Source organism: Atractosteus spatula (assembly GCF_055471065.1).
Source record: "Atractosteus spatula isolate fAtrSpa1 chromosome 10 unlocalized genomic scaffold, fAtrSpa1.hap1 SUPER_10_unloc_9, whole genome shotgun sequence".
Lineage (NCBI taxonomy): Eukaryota > Metazoa > Chordata > Actinopteri > Semionotiformes > Lepisosteidae > Atractosteus > Atractosteus spatula.
Window position 1 is genome coordinate 17,041 of NW_028296629.1, and position 23,559 is coordinate 40,599.

The following is a 23,559-nucleotide window of genomic DNA, read 5'->3' on the forward strand; positions in this document are numbered from 1 at the left end:
TGTGAAGAACATGCAAACTCCACACAGAAAGTGCATAAGTCAAGAACACCCAGTCTGATACAAGAACATCTGAAACCCACATACAATGCCTAAAGAAAGTCTACATCCACCTTGGACTTTTTCACATTTTATTGTGTAACAGCATGGAACCATGATGTATTTAACTGAGAATGTTTGCCCCTCATTAACACAAAGTACTCTATAATGTAAAAGAAAAAGAAATATCCAGACATTTTACTAAATTAATTTAAAATAAAAAACAGAAAATATTTTCTGACTCCACAAAGAATGGGACGCAGTTTGGAATCAAACACATAGCCTTCAGAATATAGAGGCAGCAGTGCTAACCACAAGGCAAAACCAAGTCTTTTAAATAAATAACAGCAGAGGTATATGTGCAAAGAGTGCAAGAATTCTGTTTGCCTACAAGGCAACAAACACCAGCTAAGCAGTAACCTGTAGCCTTAAATTAAACCAGACAGATGCACACAGTTACATGCTACTGTGCAAAGAAAACATGTTGTGTTTTCACAAATATAACAGTATCATAAATATAATGCACACCAGTCATATTTGAAAAATGTTTTGAGAATAAAACCTAAAAGTGTTTTAGGAAAAGAAAAGCTGTCACAACTTAAACCAAAAAATTATTAAATGTTTCCTTACATTTCTCTAGGCTACAACGAACACCATTAATAGTAGTATGTGAGGCACTACAGAAATGAATTTGAAGACATTTTAGGTCTTAATTGTTAACAGCAAAGTAGATATCTAAATAAACTATTTTATATGAAATAAAACAAATAATGAAAACTCATATAAGATAATCAGTCATAAATAGTTAACCCATCTTCTAGAACAGGGGTGGGGAACATCCGGCCTGCGGGCCGTATAAGGCCCACTAAATCATTTGGTCTGGTCAGGCTGGGAGTGTACACGTTGCGAAAGTGTTAACACACTGGCGAAACTACGGCGATCCGGTGATGATGAGACGAGATGCGATGAGATGATTCCTCGCGACCTTGATGACCTTGCCTCTGATGATTGACAACGATGTTGTCGACTTCTTTGTCGACACAGACGATTACTCCAATCCAACCTTTACCCACACGTCTATGATCAACAATCCTCGCAAAAACTGAATCTCAGATGAAGATTAAGGAAATTACAGTACACAGAAAAGACCTCAAGAGTCGATGATACGAATGTTGGATATGTTCCAAATCCAAGATGGAGGATTAGAACAGCGATCAAAGCAAAATAATTGCGTCGCTGGCGACACACACGCTGGATAGTTATTAAAACTTACAGTAAGTGGTGTGACATCCTACAAATGGCGACTACAAAGAAAAGAAAAGTTTATGCAGATTGTCGTTCTTTCCAAGAGAAATGGACAAATTATTATTTTTTGTTGAAGTCAAAGGCAAACCTGTGTGCCTAGTTTGTGGCGATGCGTTAGCAGTAATGAAAAAGCCGAAAAAAAACTGTGGAAAGTGCAACTCGAAAGGAATAACACGGTGCATTTCCCCACTCTGGAAGGACAAAAGCCTTCTACTTCACTTGAATATGCTGGTGAATGTGCAAAACTAATTGAGGCATTTAATGAAAGATTCAAGGACGTGAAAAGTAAACAAATGGAATTGAACATCTTTGCTACATCTCTCAATGTGGAACCAGCTGATGTGCCTGATAACCAACAACACAAAATCATTCAGCTGCAAAGCGATGATGAGCTGAAGGCTAGGTGCATTGAAATATGCATCTGTGTTCGGAACAACTTACTTCTGCGAGCAGTTTTTTTCAAAACTTACCATCACAAAGAGTCGACTGCACTCCAGACTGACCGACCCAAACCTGGAAAAGCAGTTGCGAGTAGCAACATCATCAATACCAGCTAACATCACACGCCTCACCAAAGAGAAGCAGTTCCAGCCATCACATTAGGGGTGAGTTAATTAAATGTTTGACCAAATATAGCAGGCTAATTTTTAAATTGATAATTTTGTATGGCCCGCGAATGATGTTATAAATATCCAAATGGCCCTTGGCAGAAAAAGGTTCCCCACCCCTGTTCTAGAACATCGGAGATGACCTTTAAAAATTCCCAGCGTCATTATTTTAATCATTTTTATTACTTGCTGTTCAATGTTTTTAATCCTGGCTATGGGTCAGGTATTGTAAAAGAAAACGATTTTGAAATGTTCTGCTCATGTACAGCAAAGCAGTGCCCGATTCAGTAAGAAATACACTGAACGCTCTCTGCCTAATTCCTCGGTCCAGATGCCAGGAGTTCAGGAGGGACCTGAGGTCCTCAGTCTTAGCCCTTTCTCTACTTCTCTCTCCTACTGAACCCTCAGAACTCAAGACTGAGAGAACAGCTGGAGCATCTGTCTGTCAACTGACATCTGCTGCTCTGCTGTGTCACCCAGAAACACACAGACATACAGTAACAAAAATCACAATCCTACACTATCAATCCACTCTGTAAGAAACTTTAAACACCCCTGATTCTGTTTCCAATTCACTAAAAAAATCAGGGCCTTATCTGAAGAGCTGGACAGGAGAAGAGTGAACACTTACTGGCTGAGCTCTGCAGCACCAGGACAGCAAGAGAGAAGATGGACAGGCAGCTCTCCATTGTCATCAGGACAGAGCGCAGCTGAGACCCCTGTCTTCACCCCTGAACCCACAGGGCAACTGAGCTGCTGCTCCGCAACCCGGACCCCCAGTAACAACTGACAGCAGGAACCTCTCAAACAGGCGGGACAGCCAATCAGACAGGGCCCTTTCAGTCTTCTCCAAATATATCAGAGCCACATCACTGTTTCCTCTCCTGAAGACATTCCCAGCAGTGCGGACGGGAGGAGAGACAGGAGCAGCTCTGTGTCTCACTGGAGGAAACACAGATACAGATACAGACAGCAGGGCTGCAGGTGCTGCAGGGTCAGGAAGAGATCAGATATTGAACTAAAAAAAATTGTAGATAAGTATTATATTTTTAAATCAGTATCAAGATAATCAATTATCTATATATGGTCCTGTGATTCTTGCTGTCTGTTTCAGGAAGTGTCCAGTGACTGGTGTCCTGAATATGGTCCTGTGTGCCTTGCTGTCTGTGTCAGGCAGTGTCCAGTGACTGGTGTCCTGCAGTGAGTCACAGAGTTGTTGTGTCTCCAGACAGTTATGTCTTCTGGTTCTGGTCAAGGACAGTGTGAGAAAAGCCTGTCCTCAAGGTGGCAGTGAGGTCACTCAGGTCAGCACAGGAATACAGAGACAAGGTGGACTGAATAAGAACTGGCTGTGTGACTGTGATCAATAATTTAAATGAAAAAGAAAGAAAAGCTCAGCAGTGATTGTCCCGTCTGTACTGAGCCTGTTGGACAGCAGCTCTCCCAGTTGACTCCCTCAGACCCTGAGTCTGTCTCTGTGCAGCTACAATCCAAACAGATGTTCCAACCCCTCCAGCTGTGACCCCAGTGTCACTCTGTGTGGAGTTGACTGCATTACTGAGACTCTCTAACAGCACAGTGCAGCTCACATCCCCTTCCTTATTATTATAGGTAATAGTAGCAGTAGGAGCAGCAGTAAAATATTAGTAGCAGCAGTAGTAGCAGTAGGTGTGTATTAGCAGTTATGCTGTATTTAAACTCTCCTGTTCAATATAGCAAAGTTCTTGTGTTAAAGCTTCACAATAATAGCTGCAGCAGCAGGAGCCGCAGAGCAGGAGTCAGTTTCAAATTTGAAAAAGCAACAGAATTATGAAAAAAAAAGTTCATAATTTGAACTGATTTAAGGCAGAGCTTTACTGGAGCCTCAGGTCAGACTCTGCAGTGAGTCTGTGGTTTGTGCTCTTCTGAGCTCTTCCAGCACAGGAAGCCAGGCTGTACTGTGAGGCTGTAGTTGTCAGTGTGATGAGGCAGCTGAGAGCTGAGCTGTATAGGGAGACACACAGGAGAGCCCAGTGTTCAGAGCTCCAGTGCTGTACAGGGACACACAGGGAGCCCAATGTTCAGAGCTCCAGTGCTATACAGTGTGACACGTCCTCTCCCCACACAACTCTCTTGGTGTGTCTCTCAGGGTTGAACAGGAGGGGCTGTTCCTGTCAGAATGGAGGCTGACTCTCAGAGGCAGCTGAGAGCTGAGCAGGGAGACACACAGTGCAGCTCCTTATTAGTAGTAGTGGTAGTAGCAGTAGTGTCAGTGGCAGCAGTATTAGTAGCAGTAACAGTACTACTAGTAGCTTTAGAAACATTAGTAGTAGCTGTAAAATGTTATTAGTTGCAGTTGTATCAGTGGCAGCAGTACTAGTAGCTGTAGTAGCAGTAGTAGCACTAGAACCATGAGCAATAGTAACAGTAGTAGTAGTTATGCTGTATTTAAAATCTTTTGTTCAACAATATACTAGAGCTTTGTTGCAGCTTCACTATAATAATTGCAGCAGCAGGAGCAGAAGAGCAGGAGTTAGTTTCAAAATCGGAAAAACAAAAAGAAAACATCAGTACTTGTTAATAGACCGAGGCTGAACAGTGAGAACACAGCTCACATCCTTCTTATTAATAGTAGTAGAAGTAGTAGCAGTGGCAGCAGTAGTAACAGTAGTACTAGTACCTTTAGTAGCATTAGTAGTGGCAGTAAAATATTACTAGTTGCCATTGTATCTGTAGCAGCAATAGTAGTACTGTAGCTGTTATAGTTGTAGTAGCAGTAGTAAGTGTAGTAATAGTAGCAGTATTTGCAGTAGTAGTAATAGCAGCAGTAGTATTTGTTGCAGCTTCACCATAATAACTTCAGGAGCAGGAGTCTGTTTCAAAGTATTAAAAAACAACAAAATGATTAACTAGAAACAATCAGTCCTAGTTAATACAACCAAACAGCTGTGATTTAAGGCCACAATTCCTGCTGGGCTAGCATGAAAAATGTTCATATCATGATATGACAGCATATTTTTACAGAGGGACATATTATCTTCAGTAAAACTGCTCTATCTCTTCACTCCCCTGTCTTTAGAAAATGGGCCTGTTTCGTCAGAGCTTTACTGGAACTGCAGGTCAGCAATGAGTCTATGGTTTGTGCTGTGATGTGCAGTGCACTGTGATGAGGCGGCTGAGAGCTGAGCTGTACAGGAAGACACACGGGGGAGACCAGTGTTCAGATCTTTAGTGCTGTACAGAGACACACAGGTAGCCCAGTGTTCAGAGCTCTATTGCTGTACAGTGAGGCACACAGGAGAGCCCAGTGCATAGAGCTCTACAGGGTGACAGGTCCTCTCCCCACACAGCTCTCTCAGTGTGTCTCTCAGGGCTGAACAGGAGGGGCTGTTCCTGTCAGAATGGAGGCTGACTCTCAGAGCTCCACTGTCAGTATGAGGAGTAGCTCTCAGACCTGACTGCTGCCAGAGCCTCTGAGCCTGAGTGGCCATGAGCACTGAGCTCCTCAGGAGTTGAGAAAAGCCTCCTGTCTCCTGTGGTCACAGTGTGGTTGAACACCTGCACTGTCTTCTTGCTCCTTCTCCTCTCTCTCCCCCTTCCTGTCTCTCTTGCTGTGTGTGCACTTATCTGTCCATCTCTCTCTCCTCTTCTCTCACTCTGACAATCTGTGCAGAGTATCTGAAGGGGATGTAACATTACTTGGCAAAGGAAAAAAAATTCTCAGAAGCAGAATAAAAAAAACTCTTCTCAGTCAACTTCACAGCTCAGACTCACACACAGAGGTCTGGGTCCCTCAGCAGTTTACTCAGACTCCTACCTCCTGAAGCTCATCTCCATCCTGACAATCCAGAACCAGAGGATATTCAGACAATCGGAGCTGCTACACGAATAATATCAGACAGAACAGCCTGGACTCAGGTCACATCTCCCCCTTTTCACCTTCCTCACAGCCGTCTTAGAGACAGAGAAGAGCTCCTGGATCTGGGCTCAGGGGGTCACTGATCTGGCAGCTGTGGGCTCTATTCCAGGTCAGAAGCAAGAAGCTTCTATTAACCTTTCCAGGACTTCCAGCCCTTCAGTATTACTGTCCTGATTCATTGTCTGTACTGTACGTCAGCTTACAAACCTCTGACAGAAGTGTTTGACTGACAATTGAACAATATGTGATTATCTCTTATTATTATTTTTACTTATTTAATGAACATCAGTGTTGTCGCTCTTACCAGTGTATTATGATTATCAGCAGCAGCAGACCGATGGTCGTGTCTACAATAGTGACCAGTTGACCAGTCTGTAGCTCTGAGCAGTGGGACTCAGATCACACAGAAGACCTGTCTGTGTGTGATTTCACGCTCTGGGACTGAGCGTCTCCCACACGTCTCTCATGGAGAGTCTTATAAATATACAGTTAAACAGTGTCTGATAACAATTATACAGATAATTAAATAATCACACCAGCTGAGGAACTGAGAGCTCGAGTGGAAATAAAACCAGGATATCACTTTAAGCCTCCAGGATCAGGAGTCTGATCCTCCTGGCTTCTGTTCCGTGGAGATTCGTGTAAAACGCTTAAAAGTGCTCATTACAGTACACAGACTTGTGCTCTTTCTCTTCTGCTCTACGGGAGTACGCTATACAACAAATTAGTCTGTGAAGCAAGCTTTTTTTCTGTTTAATTAATTTCATTCCTCGCTTCGTCGCTCTACTTCTCCAGTTGTTATGATTCGCCTCTCTTCACAGGCGGTGTGTTTTTTTTTTTTTGGATTTGTTGTATCTGTAAGAAAAGCCCCCCGAGCTCCGGACAGCAGTCTCCCCCAGCGGAGACGCGCTCTGCACTGTCAGAAAGACGGCTGTGACGTCACAGACACGAGCCAGAGCGCCGGTTATCAGAGGGCGAGACCGCGGGAGGCGCGCTGAGTGCATGGAGCCGAGTTATTGATCACTTACTGTATCTATCGTCAACCAATTAATTCAACTGAAGAACCGTAGAATAATCGATTAATTTCACCGATTGGTAAGTACTGATTATTTTCCCGTATTTGACCCTGTTTTAAATATCTAGAAAACAGTCAATACAGCCTGTATCGATCAATAACCATAGTTCGTTAAGTGTTAATAATGTTCAATCCGAAATTAAAGAATGATTATTCAAATTATTATTTAAAAATTTCACCCTAGAGCTAGAAAATTATATTCCAAGTTGATAAATTTGTGTAAGCAACAGTTTAAATGCATTTTCCATTTGTTTACAAATCATAAGTATGGTAACCATGGTGACACGCTTCACGTCACTGTGCTAGGTGTCTCGCCTTCGTCAAAGTGAGCGATGTGACGTCACGGACAGCAACTAATACTGATACTAGTGTCTTCATGTTCATATTAATAAGAGTACAACTGGTAGTTTAATTATTAATGCTATTATTATTGTTAATGTTAGTGATTATTATAGAGTTACTGTTAGAGTATTTACATTAGTAGTCATGTTAGTTTTAGTGATAGGATTACTGTTATTATTAGTATTAGTAGTGTAGTAGTAGTTTGTATCAATGGTAGTGATAATGATAGTGTTAGTCGTAGTGATAGTGTTACTGTTGTAATATCAGTAGTATTGTGTTAGTTATAGTGTAGGTAAGAGTGTGGTGTCTGTGAGTGTGTGGATTTGTGTCTGTGAGTGTTTGGTATTTTTCAGTGTGTGTGATGTGGGTGAGTGTGTGGGTGTGTGTAGTGTCTGTGTGCCTATGTGAGTATTAATGATGATAGCACAACTGATTAATTTCAATACTAGCATTCGTGTTAATATTACTGAGAGTATATCTAGTAGTTTTACTAATAATACTAGTATTCATGTGAGAATTAGAGATGATAGAGCTACTATTAATTTTAGTTTTAATGTTAGTATGAATGTTAATATTAATGATAATCATAACGTTAGTGTCAGAATATTAACACTCTTCGTCATTTTAGTTCTTTTTATAGCATTACTGTTATTATTAGTATTATTAGTGTAGTAGTTAGTTTGTGTTATTGTTAGTAATAATGATAGTGTAATACATAATGGCAGTTAGCAGTATTTGTGTTAGTGTTAGTCATGATTGTGTGTATAAATGTGTGTGGTGTCAGTCAGTATGTGTAGTGTCTGTGCGTGGCTTAATATCACGCACAGACACTACACATGTGTGTGAGTGTGTGGGTGTATATCTGTCAGTGTGTGTGAATGTGTGTGTAGGTGGGCTTGGGCTCCACTGTTGTGTCTGACAGAAGTGACCCATCAACAGGTGTTGAGGTCCAGAGCTGCTTGTGAATGGAATCACTTTCTAGAGTCCAGACCAATGTCTACAGAGATGTGAGTGCTCTGTTTTTATCACTCTTAGTAGTAATGACAGCTGATTAGTAGTAGCGGAGTATTAGTATCAGAATTAGTATTAGAAGTTGTAGCCATGGTTGTAGTAGTAGTAATAGCAGCAATAGCAGCAGTAGCAGCAGTGGTTGTTGGATTATTCAAGCAGTTACTTTAGAAACTACAATACTACACATTTTAATTCTGTTTTTCTAGATATGTTTTGTAAAGTGCCTTGATGCTCTGAAGGCACAATACAAGAAAAAAATACGATTGATTGATTGAGTGTGGGAGTGACGTCAGGTAGAGTTCATTTGTCTAACAGAACCGTCCTGTCCACAGATGTCAACAGAGGTGACCAGAGAAGCTGTCCAGACCCAACAGAAACCGGAGATGTGCTTAAGACTCAGGTCCCAGGCCCAGAGAGCTAAGAGTCCACTGCTGTCCCTGAACTTATTCTGATTTTTCTTCTTTTTTCTACTTTCCCTGAAATTAAAACATATCGCAGTAGCAGGGCCCTGCTGTCCTTTTTATGGGGAAGAGAAGGCTCTACCTGACAGTGTGTGCATCTGCATGTGTGAGTATGTGGGCGTGTGTGTCTTTGGGTGTGTGTGCTTGTGAGTCTTGTTCAGACCGTGTCTATAAAAGAACTGTGTCTGACGTCCCCAGATCAGGAAAGAGGTAACAGGAGACCCATCCGACACAAGTTGTGGAGCCAGACCCAAGACCCCAGGAGCAGTGAGTCTGCATTATTATTATTATTATTATTATTATTATTATTATTATTAGGAGTGAAAGGGTGTGTGCTTGAGACAGTGAGTGTGAGAGAGGGTGAGTGTGAGAGACAGGGGGTCTCAATCTCCATTCAAAGAGGGTCTGGTGCATCTCCTGGTTTTCTGACCAGAGCTCTTGGTTACAAATATTATCAATTTCTTTAATTAAACAAAAAACATTCTAATACCTTTATCCTGGCCTAAAATATTAAACTGTGCCTTGAATATTTTGAGTCTTCAACAGTAAGAGACATTAAAATTTATTATTAAGCACATTATTTTCATATCTTACTTAGAAAATAATTAGCTTAATTGTTTAATTGGCTAGACCCATTTGGAAAGAAAACCTGAAGATGCACTTGGCCCTCCAGTGACTGGAAAAGGGCTTGAGACTCCTGGTCTAGCAGAACTGGCCCCTCAACAGATCTTGGCAGGGATGTTGGGGATCATGAAGCTGTATAGCCGAGGGCTGGACACTGCTTCAGGATTAAGGATGGGAGGCCACTGTGATGTAGGGTCATCTTGGTCCATGATGATGAAGATGTGTTTCTGTGACTGGCTGGTAACTCCCCAACGCCGCTGGGAGAGACTTGGAATGGCCAAGCAGGGAGAGTGGCGTCACACTGATGCCTGGGGCAGATCCCAGAGGAACATGAATATTGGCTTCAACAACATGGTTGGGTAGTTTGCTCCACTCCCCCCCAACCTTCTATGTACAGTAGTGCCTCCTATCCTGACTGTAGGGTCTCATCCAGCTGTCTTGTGAGATAAGCCAGGCTATCAGCTTCCACAATATGGCTAGACAGCTTGTTCCACACCCCCAAAACCTTCTGTGTAAAGAAGTGCCTACTGCTGTCAGTTTAAATTAATTTGTTCTTCCTGAAGTGTTTAATACTGTTTGAATAAGAAGATACCTGCACTGAGACACATGATCTTGGTTGGCTTGTGCTGGTGAGACTAAAGCAGTCAACTTGCTGACAGGTCTCGACAGAGACAAACGTGACCTTTGTAGGTGTTTTGTGCATTTACTGGGACAATTATTAATGATTAAAATTAAAAAAATATTAAAATGATTCTTTGATGGCTAGAAATCGACCTTCCCAAACAACTCAGCAACGCATACACACGGACATGAGAATACATTTATTAATACATAAAATGTGCTTATAAACATAACAGATCTTATAGTGAGGGTTAGCAGAATACAAAAGGTGTTTTTTAAGGAGCTTTGGTTACAATGTCTGCACTAGATACTCAAAAGCAATAGCAATTAATTTGACATCAACTGGGATTGAGGTAACACTTGAATTCTCAAGCTGCAATGCAGGATGTTGAATACTCATCCAATCTATGTGGATTCAGATCTCCTGTGGACACAAGGAATGTGCATCCAGTCGGCATCCTCTGGCCCGGTGCCAAGCAGTCCTGTTGCGGCTGGAGTTGTAGGAGAAGGATTGAGAGATTCCTGCTGCAGCGCACTGGCAGTGACTCTCTGAAGACCGGCTAGTTAGACCTGGCTGAACTATCAGAGTTTGTGCACGTGAAAAGTGACTGCGAGTCTGAGTAAGTCACACTCTTTAGATGGGAAGAAGACCGGTACTTTCCTGATTTAGCGCTAGTCCTGACTACTGAGAATCAGCTGTTGACATTACCGACCATAGTTCACTCGTTGATCAGGCGAGCATTCACGGTTACCAGTGGTTCGAACTTGCTTAGAACTTGACTCTTAGAACAAAGTAAAGTCCTGGCACTTGGACACACTGGATGTCATGTGATTGTCCAAGCTGAGTCTGAGAATGTCCTGCAGGGGCACCTTCTGGGCCCTGTGCTGCCTCTTTTATCTGGAGGAAGGTCATTCATCGGTTGAAAGCTTCACGGGCATTTGAGACCCACGTGGGGTTATCCTGTCCTACCAGTTCCTGATTGGCTGATCAAGGTGGAGGATGAGTAACAATGCTGTCTGACCTTAGGATTGTAAACCAGACAGTAAGGCGCCAGGGATGACCATTCTTTCGGGTGGCTGGAGAATCTCAGCCTTGGGAGTTGTTCCTTTCAGGGAACTCTATCAGATAGAAAAGCACCTTAAATCTGAACCACATGGAATGGTCTCCGTGTGTCCAGCGCCACTGAGATGAGGGAGAGAGAGACTGGCAAAGGAGCAGCAAACTTAAATCCTGTATTATAATAAGCCTTGCCACTACAGCAAGCTGTATGGATTTCTTGAACATCAAGTTGTTCCAGAAAGGAAATGAACACTTGCATTCAACTCAAACAAGTCATATGTGATTTGCCCAAAAGGATAAATTCTGTATAGTCAGATAGGAAGAAAGGCACTGCTGGGAATCGGATCCAGGATCTCCTGTTCTCTAGGTCTCCTTGACAGGCGCTTTGACCAACTAAGCCACGGCGCCGGCAAAGTGTTGTCCTTTTACAGCCACTTGGACATGTCTCACCTGCTCTGAGACAACTGCGTTCAGTGTGCACTGAGCCTGCTTGCTGTGCAACTTGCTTCCTTTACCTGCGATAGCAGCACCAACACTAAGAGAAAGGATGAGAAATGGCTTTTATCTGGCACTTTTCATGTCCATGGAGCTCAATGTGCTTGTCAACTGGGTGACAGACCTGTGTATTATTTGTGAAAATGCCTTTTTCTTTCTTTGTAAACTCATTGATAAGTAAACAAGAAATCTTGCAAGGTAAACACATGCATTTTATTTCATTGCTGAAAACAGCATGAGCAAGAAGTTAGGAGAAGTGATTTAACATGATATGTGATCTAATTTACCAGAGCAAATGTGTTTTTCTATTGGCATTGTGACCTCTTCTGAATGTGTACGTTGATGCTGTTACTGGTTTATATAGGACTGTAAAATGTCTTCTTTGTATTATTCTGTATTTATTTGTGAAAAGACAATAAAGTTCTTAGATAAAGACCTAGATAATGAAACATGGCAGTGAAAGAAGAAGGCACAGACAGAGTTTAAACCACTGATCTTGAGTATATGAGACCAATGCTTTACCACTTGGCCACCGCACCTTCAAGGATGCATTGACCCCTCGAAATTGTTTTATATGCAGCACGTTTTTTAACAGCAAACTTTGTGTATGTTTTAAAAATAAAGAAGAAAATCTATAAATCTTTGAGTATAAATTACAATGAGAAGGAGAATATAACACACTCAAATGTGACTATTATGTTGTTCAAATTAATTAAACTGGTTTAATTCTCATGCAGACAGCAACAAAAAAAAGTGATTCTTAACAAGGAGATATTTGGCAGCCGTGGGACTCCAACCCACTCCCCCAAAGAGACTACAGCTTTAATCCAGCTCCTGACAGTGGCTCTTATTATCTGAACTTGAAGTATTATAAAGCATGGAAGCGACTGCTCCTTCGTTTTCTGTGATTCTTCCTCTCTCTTGGTGAAATATTTAGTTCTTTGGCACCTCTGGATATAGTTCTCCTGTGGAGCAGGCTTCAGACCTCAATGTACAGCCCCTTTGAAGTAATTTTATTTTTACAGGAAGATGCATTTGCAACGTGTCTCCCGTTTCAGAAATGCTTTAAGCGGCATCTTATATACAACGCACAAACAGTAGACTGCAGAACTGAGCAAAAATTGTACTGGATTTGACTGGGATTCTGAAATATTTATTGCAAAGGAATTCAGGCTTTCATGAACCTATAATAAAGAAACTGACCTTGAAAGTAACCTGAGCTAAAACTACCTTTAGAAACAGAAGAAATCTTAAGAATTTTGCCACGGGAAAAGATAAAAACAACAAAAAAATTCGGATCCTGCCCATAAACAACAACGATGAGAAATAAAATAATGCTCTTCACATTTGCTTGAATCTATAATAAAAAAGTAACCTGAAACTTTCATGCTTCCAATCTATGATGTGGCTGTCACTAGACTTGAACGTGATGTTCCACAGATAAGCAGGGCGCCTTGTAATTAATGTAATTTAACCAGTCACATTCCAGATCATGTACAAAGGTTATTTGCCTCAAAAATCAGATATATGTTCAAACTGCACAGCAGAACATGAAGAAAAATCCGTCTGCTGATTGACACCAAAGAATGTCGCTACAAGCCCAAAACATTGTTTCCTTCTCGTTTCAGTATTGAATAAACCTTCCCTCGTTCCTTTGCAGCCCATGCATGCTGACACAGCTACTTAAATTACCATCAGCTGTGGACCTGCAGCTGAGCTTTACACAGATAGATGAGTTCCCCAGATATGTTTTTAATGTTCTTTTTCTTTTTGTTTTGAATGCTTTTTTATAGTTGTTAGACTACTACACTGATTTACATAGGTTCCTGGAGGACTTCTCGCTTTGTGGTTGTTGTGTTTTCGGGTTACAACTATTTTATTGATAGGACCCCAAGCATTACTGTGGGACTAGTTAACTTTACTTCTTACATTCTACCTGAAATTACCTCAATAACTACTACTCTGTTTTTATTTTTTTAAAAGGCACAGGTGATGTTTGTTTTTTTTCTTGCAGCTGATTGGTATCTACAACGGGTCAGCTGCAACAAACGTGGCCACTGAAATTTGTCAGCAGCTGTGTCCTCAATTGCAACAAACCTAAAATAACAGCTGCTGCCCATTAGATGTTACTGAAGCCTCTTCACAGGGTTTAAGCAACTCAGTAGCGGACTAAGCGGAACAAGCGATCACATTAGAACTGTCGTGAATATAGTAGAAATAATATAGTCACTAAATAACGAGCTTATGCACCACTAGCTTGAAAATAATTGTTATATTTAACTGAAATTGTTTTTCAGACACCACAACTATTCACAATGAATTTTATCAATACATGTCTCAATAAAAGTGTAATTTATTAGTACTTAACTTTAATGTCTATCTTTATTAGTAGTTGTATTACATGTACAGCCTTTAATATGCGATAGTGAATTTTCAGGTACCCCAGGGAGGTAAGAAAACTCAAATAAAGCAAATGCATATTTAAAGGGGGTGTAAGTCTTAAATGTGTTCTGTCATATCTGTTCTTTTAAGTAGATTTGTTGTATAATTTATTGTGATTCAGGAGAAAGTAGTAACATTGGGGATTTGAGGGTACAGAAAATATGTTGTACTGTACGGGCAAATGTAAGGATATGTTAAAAAAACGTATCGTCATCTTTTTGAACGTGATTGTTAGACATTTGTTGAATCTCAACGGGGGTTTCTTGAGAGATCGTTCAGCGAGCGAGACCTCCCTCTGGACTCCGCACTGAGTTGAAAGCTATGCGCGCTCCTCACTGCTTGTCCTGTACTGTTACCTGTGCTCTCGTCTACATTATCTACGTGCAGCACAGCGTCAAGAACACCATAAACTTTGTGATAGAAAGTGCTTATAAGCATGAAAAATATTGAACATTTTAAACATTCATAGAACAGCTTGAAAAACTGAGGGACAAAAGACCATCTATTTTGCAGGTTCACAGCATTTGCAAGAAAATCAGCCACCTGAATAGGGACCCTGAGATGAAAAGTTCAATATTCTACTGACTGGGCTATTCCCGTCTACTCAGTTTCTTTCTGAAACAACATTTTTCAAGAAATTCTTACAATTTGCGAAATTTGAAATACAATACTTGCTTAAAAGTGCAGATTTTTTTTTACCCCAATACTGCAAATGGAGAAAACCAATTTGTTGGAGTCTCTGTGGTACAATTGCTTAGTGTGGTAAGGTTGGGACTAAGATGAAAGTAAGGTGCTGGTTCGAGGGCACCCAGGTATGCCTTTCTCACTGTTCCAATGAGAACAGGGTCAATTTTTGCACACACTGCATGGTCTGTGCATGTGCAGTAGGATTAAGAAGCAGTGTGTATCAGTTGAAAAAAACTAAATTACTGCAGAGAGTTGTAACAGTAAATACTGGGTTGTTTTCCTATTTACACCCTAAATGAGTCTCAAATAAAACGTATTAACCAGTATAAAGGGGTATTTCATAGGATTAAGACAAGCACCGTTTGTTAAGTGCATGTCAATGTAAGAGTATTATACTAATTATTGTTGTAATGTAATGTAGTTCTCAGTGAGGGTGGTGCTGAGAGGTGACCTGTGCAGCCTGTAGGAGGCCTATTTCTGCACGCACTGCATGGTGAGTTATTTAAATTTAAACTGTAATGTAATTTATTTTTGTTCAGTGTGATTTTGTAACGGTTAGATGGAATGTTGAAACCGTCAAACTGAAATGTGTTTTTTTTACCGTTTTCCCTCACGGTAGAAAGAACCACTACCATAGTTTGTGTAGTCAAATATATCATTATATGTCATTTATTTTGCTTTTTATTATGTTCCAAACTAACAAAACAGATTAGACACCATACTAACCTGGAAATAAAGAACCCCAAAAATATATTTGTGTCCTGTGCTGGTTATTCTTTGCCAGGCTACACAATTTTACCTAGGTTAATCCCTGTAGTAGTTTAACAACTAAAACAAAAACAGCCAAACACAACAGCTTCAAAAGAAAAAGAACATTGAAAACAAATCTGGGGAACAACAAAAACACAGAATCTAATGCAAGAGCTTTTTCAAGTCTTCGGTACTCTATCGTACTCCTCTTGTCTCAGTAGACCTCCTCATATATTTGTGTGCAGGTCAGCTGGAGGTCCACAGCCGAAGGTAATTTACGTAGAGGGCTGCATCAGCATGCGTGGGCTGCAAAGGAAAAAGTATAGGTTTATTCCATGCTGAAAAGAGAAGGAAACACAACGTGGACCCTTCTTCGGGTGTGACGTGGAATAAACCTTTAAATGTTCCTTTGATGTTAATTTAGACCAGATCTCCAGCAAACACATAACAGACTACAATCCCCCTAGATAAGGTGTTAAGGTGTAAAGTGAATCCCACAAGAGAAGGAAACACAACATTCCAGCTGTGGAGCCTTCTTATGTGACAGGGAATAAACCTTTACTTGGTTCCTTTGATGTTAATTTAGACCTGATCTCCAGGAAATACCTAAGAGCACCTAAACTCGTCAGTTGCTTTCAGTACCTAAAGACACAGACCACACTATTCTTTGCCAGACTCCATACATAATTAAGGACAATCACATATAGCTTGATTTTGTTAAATGCAAGTATTGATTTCCTTTCTGGAACAACTTGTTTTTCGAAGAATTATTTTTTCCGAAATAAGAAATACAAATCTTGCTTATCGGTGAAGAATAAATACTGTCAGCTGGCAAGAAAATGACAGCATTTTTTTTCTTTTACAAAAAACCTGCATAGGGAGATGTAGAATAAAGATCCACTTGAGACGTTTTCGTTGTGCAAGGGCAAAAAAATAAATTTGTTCCGTTTCACAAAATTCAGGCTTGCGAACGGCGCAAGTCGCAGGTGATTCACTCCTCTTGACTAGGTGGCGCTAGGAGGTGCAGTGAAGTTTATATCCGGCTGCAGAAACTCCTCTTTCTCAGCCCCGCTTCTCGGTTGTTTTGAAGTCGCGGCCGCGCTAGTGGATGATGTCATCATACTGCGCGACACTGCATATCTTTCACCCACGTGTTGGCGATTGAATCATTTTCTTTACATAAATAAGAAAGTTGTTGTTTTTTTTAATAGCTTTAGTTTCTGAATACGTAGCGTCTTGTCGGCTGTGTTCGTGCTTGAACTGATCACAGCCCTGACAACAGGATCTGTGAAGAATAAAAATAAAGAAGAAAGTTATTCTGTTTAAACTTCGCAAGTCTGCCTTTGTTTCTGACCGACTCTGAAGAAGGATGGCGGAGTGCTTGTTAAATCTGCAAACCCAGCTTGACTCGTTCATGCAGGTTTTGCTCAAATCGATCGTGTATGAAGTTTCAGAACTTTTTGGAAACAGGATGTCTGACACCGAGGACGAGTTTCAAGGCAAACTCCGCGGCGTCTCCCAGATTCTGGTGAGACGGGCCGTGATTAAAATCACACAGTGTGTGGAAGACAGTGTCGGGAGTGAAATGGCGCAGCTGAAGAAGGAAAACGAGAGCCTGAAGTGGAGATTGCAGCTGTGGGAGGAGTCGGGAGCAGGAGGAGATCAGGGTACCCAGGCGCTTCCATGTGAAGTCACTGCAGAAATAAAAAAAGAAATGGACACGAAACTGGAGCTGTCAGGTCAGTGTGGTGACTTGTATGAGTGCGTTTAAAACCAGTATTTTTAACTTCCTCGTGAGATTTTAAAAAAACACGCTTCATTTTAAAGAAAACATCTCACAAGAGTAAACATTCTCATTATCAGTACGCGTTCTAACAAACTATCAAACTGTCTTTAAAAAACTTTCCGAAAGATGTGAGAATATAGTGGAGAGATGGAGAGATTGCAGAGTGAAGTGGGAAAGACTTGTGTGATGTAGCAACGCGATTCTTTACTGAAAACTGAACTATTTTGGCCGGTTACGGTGCTGAAAACACCTCATTCAGATTCAGTTGTTTCACTGAATCAGTGTGTAATCCGACGTCATTAGGAAACACGGTTTACACATATTGTATTTAACTTGTTTTGGTTTAGATTTTTATATGTATACTAATTATATCTCAGTTCTCCAGGGATTTTGTCTGTATGAATCCAGTAAGTTTGTCTGTATTCACCCCCCCCCTCACTACACTATTAAAGTACTGTAGTGTCCAGTCAGTCAGTCTGTATTAAACCCTCTATCTTTCACTGCAGTGTTAATGTGCTGTAGTGTCTAGTCAGTGTGTCTGTATTAACCCCTCTCTCTCTCAGTGCAGTGTTAATGTGCTGAAGTGTCTAGTCAGTCTCTGTATTAACCCCTCTTATAAAATTATAAAATATATAAAAACTTGGATGACTCAAAATGTCTTTATCTTAACTGTGACAAGACTGAAGTCATGCTTATTGGCACCACCCATCAACTTTGTAAAACCATTGCTGTAACTCTATCTGTAGATGGTCCTGTAATTGAGCTTCAGTCTAAATTGAAAAACTTTGGGGATGTTTGACTTTCAACCAACATATGTAGTATGTTGTCAAAACATATTTCTTTCACCTCGAAAACCACGACTACGCCCCATGTTATCAGTGGCTGAAAAGTTTTGGCTGCTCCCAAATCGACTATTGTAACGCTCTACTCTCTGGGGTTTCTAAGTCCACATTGAACAAACTCCAGTATATCCAAAATTTGGCAGCCAGAATCCTGACCAAGTCTAGTACAAGTGTTCACGTTACTGCTATACTGGAGTCCTTGCACTGGCTTCCTGTCATGTTTTGTGTCGACTTAAAAATCCTCCTGCTCGCTTTGCACCTCAGTACCTGTCTGAGTTATCATCCTACTCCCCATCTTGCCGTCTTCGTTCTTCTAATTCTGGTCTCCTATCTGTCCCCCAGTCCGTCTACACTCTCTGGGTGACAGGGCGTTCTCCTGTTATGCCCCCAAGCTTTGGAACTCTCTTCCCAAGGATATAATTGAGTCACCTTCTCTAAACTCCTTCAAATCCAGACTCAAAACCTTATTCTTTAGAACAGCCTTTATTTAACTGGTTCTGTTCTTGACCCCTCTGTTCCTACTGTACTCAGTACCACCATCTACTGTCTCCTCAAATTGTGTATTCTCATCGTGCTTATATGATGTATTTTTTGTTATTGGTAAAGCGCTTTAAGAAGCCACCTTTAAAGCTGCTACTAAAATAAAATGTATTATTATTTTGAAGGCCTTGTTTTCTTGTCCTGTGTTTACAGGCTCAGAGACCAGTGCTCTCCCTAATGCTGGGGACAGGGCTCCTCTTGAACAGCAGCACAGTGAGGAGGAGTGGGGCTCCAGTTTGATGCAGGAGACAGAGCTTACTGCTGCAGAAGGGAAAGAGACATTCAGTGAGCAGCACACAGAGAGCAGACAGAGTGTGGAGGATCTGGGCTCTGTGCCCATGATGAAGACTGAGCCTGAGAGTGAGACACCTGGGCTCTTAGTATGTGATGATTTTACAGAGAAGATTAATAATCTGGACACAAAAAATATTACACAAGGTTGTAATGAACTGGGAAGTGTCTCTGTACTAGAGCACAAAGAAGAACTGGGTGAGTTTAATCTTACAGAGCATGACACGGAGCCCCAGTTGATTGACCATGCAGAGCAGCAGACTGATGTATCTGGTGAAGAGAACAGTACTGAGTTACAGCAGCACGATCAGAGGAAAAGGAAGAATCGGTCAAGGCCTTGCTCAGATGGAGTGGACAAACTACCATTATGGCACATGGGGGAGCAGCCTTACTGTCAGTCTAGCATTTCACAGCCCTACCAGCACCTTCACACAGGAGAGAGACCTTTCAGCTGCAGTCAGTGTGGTAAGAATTTTAATAGGTCAGGTGACTTAAAAAGACACCAGCGCATTCACACAGGAGAGAGACCATTCAGCTGCAGTCAGTGTGGGAAGAACTTTAGTCAGATAAGCCACTTACAATCACACCAGCACATTCACACAGGCGAGAGACCGTTCGTCTGCAGTCAGTGTGGGAAGAGTTTTAGTCAGTCACGTAGCTTAATAATCCACCAGCGCATTCACACAGGAGAGAGACCATTCAGCTGCAGTCAGTGTGGGAAGAGTTATAGTCAGATACGCCATTTACAATTACACCAGCACAGACACACAGGAGAGAGACCGTTCATCTGCGGTCAGTGTGGGAAGAGTTTTAGTCGGTCATGTACCTTAATAACCCACCAGCGCATTCACACAGGAGAGAGACCATTCAGCTGCAGTCAGTGTGGGAAGAATTTTAGTCAGATAAGCCACTTACATTCACACCAGCGCATTCACACAGGAGAGAGACCGTTCATCTGCGGTCAGTGTGGGAAGAGTTTTAGTCATTCAAGTACCTTACTAACCCACCAGCGCATACACACAGGAGAGAGACCATTCAGCTGCAGTCAGTGTGAGAAGAGTTTTAGTCATTCAGGTACCTTGAGAGCCCACCAGCATATTCATGCAGGAGATAATTCAGCTGCAGTCAGTGTGGAAAGAGTTTTATCCAGTCAGGTGACTTAAAATGTCTTTTAGTTCAAGTTGGTAGATGCGTCAGCATGTGACATCCAAAGAAGGCTCCACAGCCGAAATGTTTCTTTTCTTCTCTTTTCAGCATGGAATAAACCTTTACTTGTTCCTAAGATGTCTTTTAGTCATAGTCACTTTGTAGTCACCCACTGTTGAGTTTGTCTAGTCAACTAAATTTTGACTGTATTCTTCCTTATGGTTGACTAAAACAGAAATAGTTCTTGTCACACAGTTAAATTTATTTGTATACTAAAATATATAATGCTTTTTACTTTTAGTTTTTTTCAATTTTAAAATGAATTAGGTCTAAATTGAATTAATGTTTTATTCCTTTATAGTCTTGGGATGTTAAGTTTAATTTACAGTTAAGACTGTTCTCATTGAATAGGCTTGTAATTTTGTAACAGCTTTTAACTTACCATGTTAAGCAAGAAATGTGTATAAAACAGATAAGGATTCTTAACTGTCACAGGAAAAATAAAAGTCACACATCTGATTAAATTCTACAAAAAAGCTCAAAGTACTTGCGAAAAGAATACGATATTGTATGAATCTCTTTTAAGTAGAAAATCTATTTTGGCACCATCACTAATAATTCCATATCTTTGTTTTTTTTTTCAATGCAACTATTTTTTTAAACGAGACAGGACAGCAATATATACTGTGCCTTCAGAACGTATTCACACCCCATTGTTTATTTCTCATTCTGCTGTGTTGCAAGGTCAAATTAAATCATATTAAAATGTTTAATTTTTTTTCTCTCCTGTAGAAGCAATTCTCTATAATGTTCAAATGAAATTAAGTATTTAAAATTCTGAAGACATCTATTAAAAATAAAATGGAAAATTACTTAATTGATAAGTATTCACTCCCTTTGTTTTAGCAACCTAATTTGGGTCCGTTATCTTGAGAGATCCCACTAAATGTTAACAAGGTACACCTGTATTCAATTGCTTGACTGCACAATAAATATCACTGACTGTGAGGTCTCACAACTAAAACAGCAGATCAGATCAGTCCTACTGTCATGAAGACCAAGGAGCTGCCTATGGAACTTCGAGATGAAGTTGTTAGGAGGAAAAAAGCTGGAGAAGGTTATAAAAAGATTTACAAAGCTTTGAACCTTCCTAGGAGCACTGTGAAGTCCATTGTAACAAAATGAAAAATAATATTGCACAACAGCAACCACTAGTCTGTGCAGCAAGTGGGGGCTGATTTCCAAAGTAAAATAGGGAAAGGTCCCTTATTTTACACACTTAGCTGATGCAACAGCTCAACTTGTTTACTTCATTATGGTTGGTTAGTAATACAAAGACAGGCGAGGCAGTAATTTTCCAGTACTTATAGGTCTAAGCCTTGAAGGACAGAGAAGACAGCTACATGCAGTTTTGCATCGCCTTTTTGCTGGTGCAGAGATAAACATATTCTTCGAACATCCCGTGCCCTTGACCCGCTGGGTACTATCACACTTTGTTCACAGAATCCAGCTGCTTTAATATTGCCCGTAAACAACATTTTTAGGATTAAACACTTTTCTTTAGTAACTTTCCATTACATTCCCTCCTTTTTATCCTTAAAATGCTTTTTCACTATGGAGTCCTCGTAGGGGTCACCTGGAGGGTCCCAGGGCTCATGGGAGTCTATTCTAATCAGTGCATATTAATGAGTCTTTACCATAGATTGAAGCATAGGGATAATACAAGTTATACAACAACAGAGCAGCAAAAACACTATAATAACAGACATGAATAGTTTCAAGAAAAACATTCCCCATGACCCGAATAACAATTTTAACCATGAAAAGAAGGGGAACTCATTGCCAATGCCCCGCTCTTGATTTACTTTGTCCTTAAGTTCTTTCAGCTGGTGTATTGCGAGGGTGAGGTTACCATGGTCATCAGCATTAGCAGGGATATACTGTAGGTACAGCACAAATCGCCTATCAGAGCACACACTCCTTCAGAGGCTGCATTCTGGAGGCCTAGCATAAACCTATTTTACAATGCCATAAGCCTGACTCCTCTTAATTCTTGTTTAATTGCGTCGAGGCCATCCAGCGTTATATTAATAAAGGTGTACATTTCATAGCGGGTTATTTGCAGCCAGCGAGCATTAGCTACAGATTGGAGACTTAGACCTATACATTTCGAGAAGAGTCCCGCCACAGGATGCGGACTCAACCTACCAGGAGAGGCAGTAGAATGAGGCATCAAGCTACACACCTAACAGGACGCATTTGGTCGAATACTTTTCACAGTATAGTTCATGTAATGATACCACAAATTATCCTGGAAATCAGCATGATCAGTCTCATTCAGCTAATCCAGTGGGGAAACAACCTCTCTCTTCTGTCTGCTTTTCAGAAACTGAGTAGTCCCGTTCGGGCCTCCAGTAGTCACAGAATCAGTTGTCAACAGAATGGGGATGATGATGAACAGGTTGATCATAAGAAATGGAAAATGGAGTATCACTTTTTACTGCAAAAGTAATTTCCCTGGATAAACATTTTTCTCCTCCATTTTTATTTTTGCACGGGTGTGCAGATTTTCTAATCAGTTCGATAGAAACAGTAACCAAATCTGAATTGCACTGAGAATAATGTACACAATTATGTAGGTTTAACCTGTGGAAATACATTTATAATTACATGGAATTCACACACAGTTTAGTTTGATGGCGATTCACTTCTCCCGACTAGGTGGTACTAGCAGATGCAGTGAGGTTTATATCCAGCTGCAGAATCTCCTCTTTCTCAGCTCAGCTCCTCAGTTGTTTTGAAGCCGCTGCAGTGCCAACTAATGACGTCATCATGCTGCGTGGCTGTGCAGACATTTTACCCACATGGCGGTGATTGAATCAGCAATTTTAGCTAAATAATAAATTAGAAAGTGATTGAATCAGATATTTTAGATGAATATAGAGAAAGCTATTTTCTTTCAAAAATTATTTTTGCTAAACTCCTGGAGGCCTGATCTTATTTTGCTGCACATATCTGTAGACCCTATTGAAAACTCAGCCTTTATTTCGGATTGGCTCTATCAAGATGTTTTTTGCATGCAATAAAACTCACTTGTTCAGCTTCATTACGGGGTCCAGAACTTATTTGTTTGTAACAACACATCCATTTCTCTCCCAAAACGCTATAAATCCCTACGGGATCCCTATCTTTCTCTCTTGCATGTCTCTTGCATCCCACCTCTGCAGCTGGCCCTTGGTCACCCTGCATGGGGGCCCTGACTCCTCGTCCTATGGCCAGCAGGTCAGCCCTCAGCCGAGCGGGTTAAGCCAGAATTTTGCTCCATATTCCTTTCATGACGCTTTAATCTTGGGTGTTGTCATTTCTAATAAAATACAGTCAGGTGTGTCTCTTTGGAGATGCTGTGTCTGGCTTTGTCTACAGTGTACAGTGTTACATTCATGTTTCCTTTTTTCTCTGGGGTTGAATTTATTGTTTGATTGGCCAAGGGCTACGTCATGTTTTTATAGACAATCTTTTAATATTGCACGTCAGAATAA

At 40.9% G+C, this 23,559-nt stretch overlaps 1 protein-coding gene across 1 annotated transcript; it reads left to right on the top strand.

Annotated features, from left to right (window-relative positions):
• Positions 1-16,531: 16,531 nt before the first annotated feature.
• On the top strand, positions 16,532-20,894 carry LOC148811455 (uncharacterized). The gene is made up of 2 exons (XM_088908751.1): positions 16,532-17,154; positions 18,737-20,894. The coding sequence occupies exons 1-2, from the start codon at positions 16,785-16,787 to the stop codon at positions 20,035-20,037; spliced, it is 1,671 nt and encodes a 556-aa protein (XP_088764877.1). The 5' UTR covers positions 16,532-16,784; the 3' UTR covers positions 20,038-20,894.
• The last annotated feature ends 2,665 nt before the right edge of the window (positions 20,895-23,559 follow it).

Excerpts from the sequence above, each read along its gene's own strand:
- LOC148811455 (XM_088908751.1), top strand. The coding sequence starts at position 16,785 with ATGGCGGAGTGCTTGTTAAATCTGCAAACCCAGCTTGACTCGTTCATG. Across the intron at positions 17,155-18,736 it reads CACGAAACTGGAGCTGTCAG|GCTCAGAGACCAGTGCTCTC; the intron begins GTCAGTGTGGTG and ends CTGTGTTTACAG.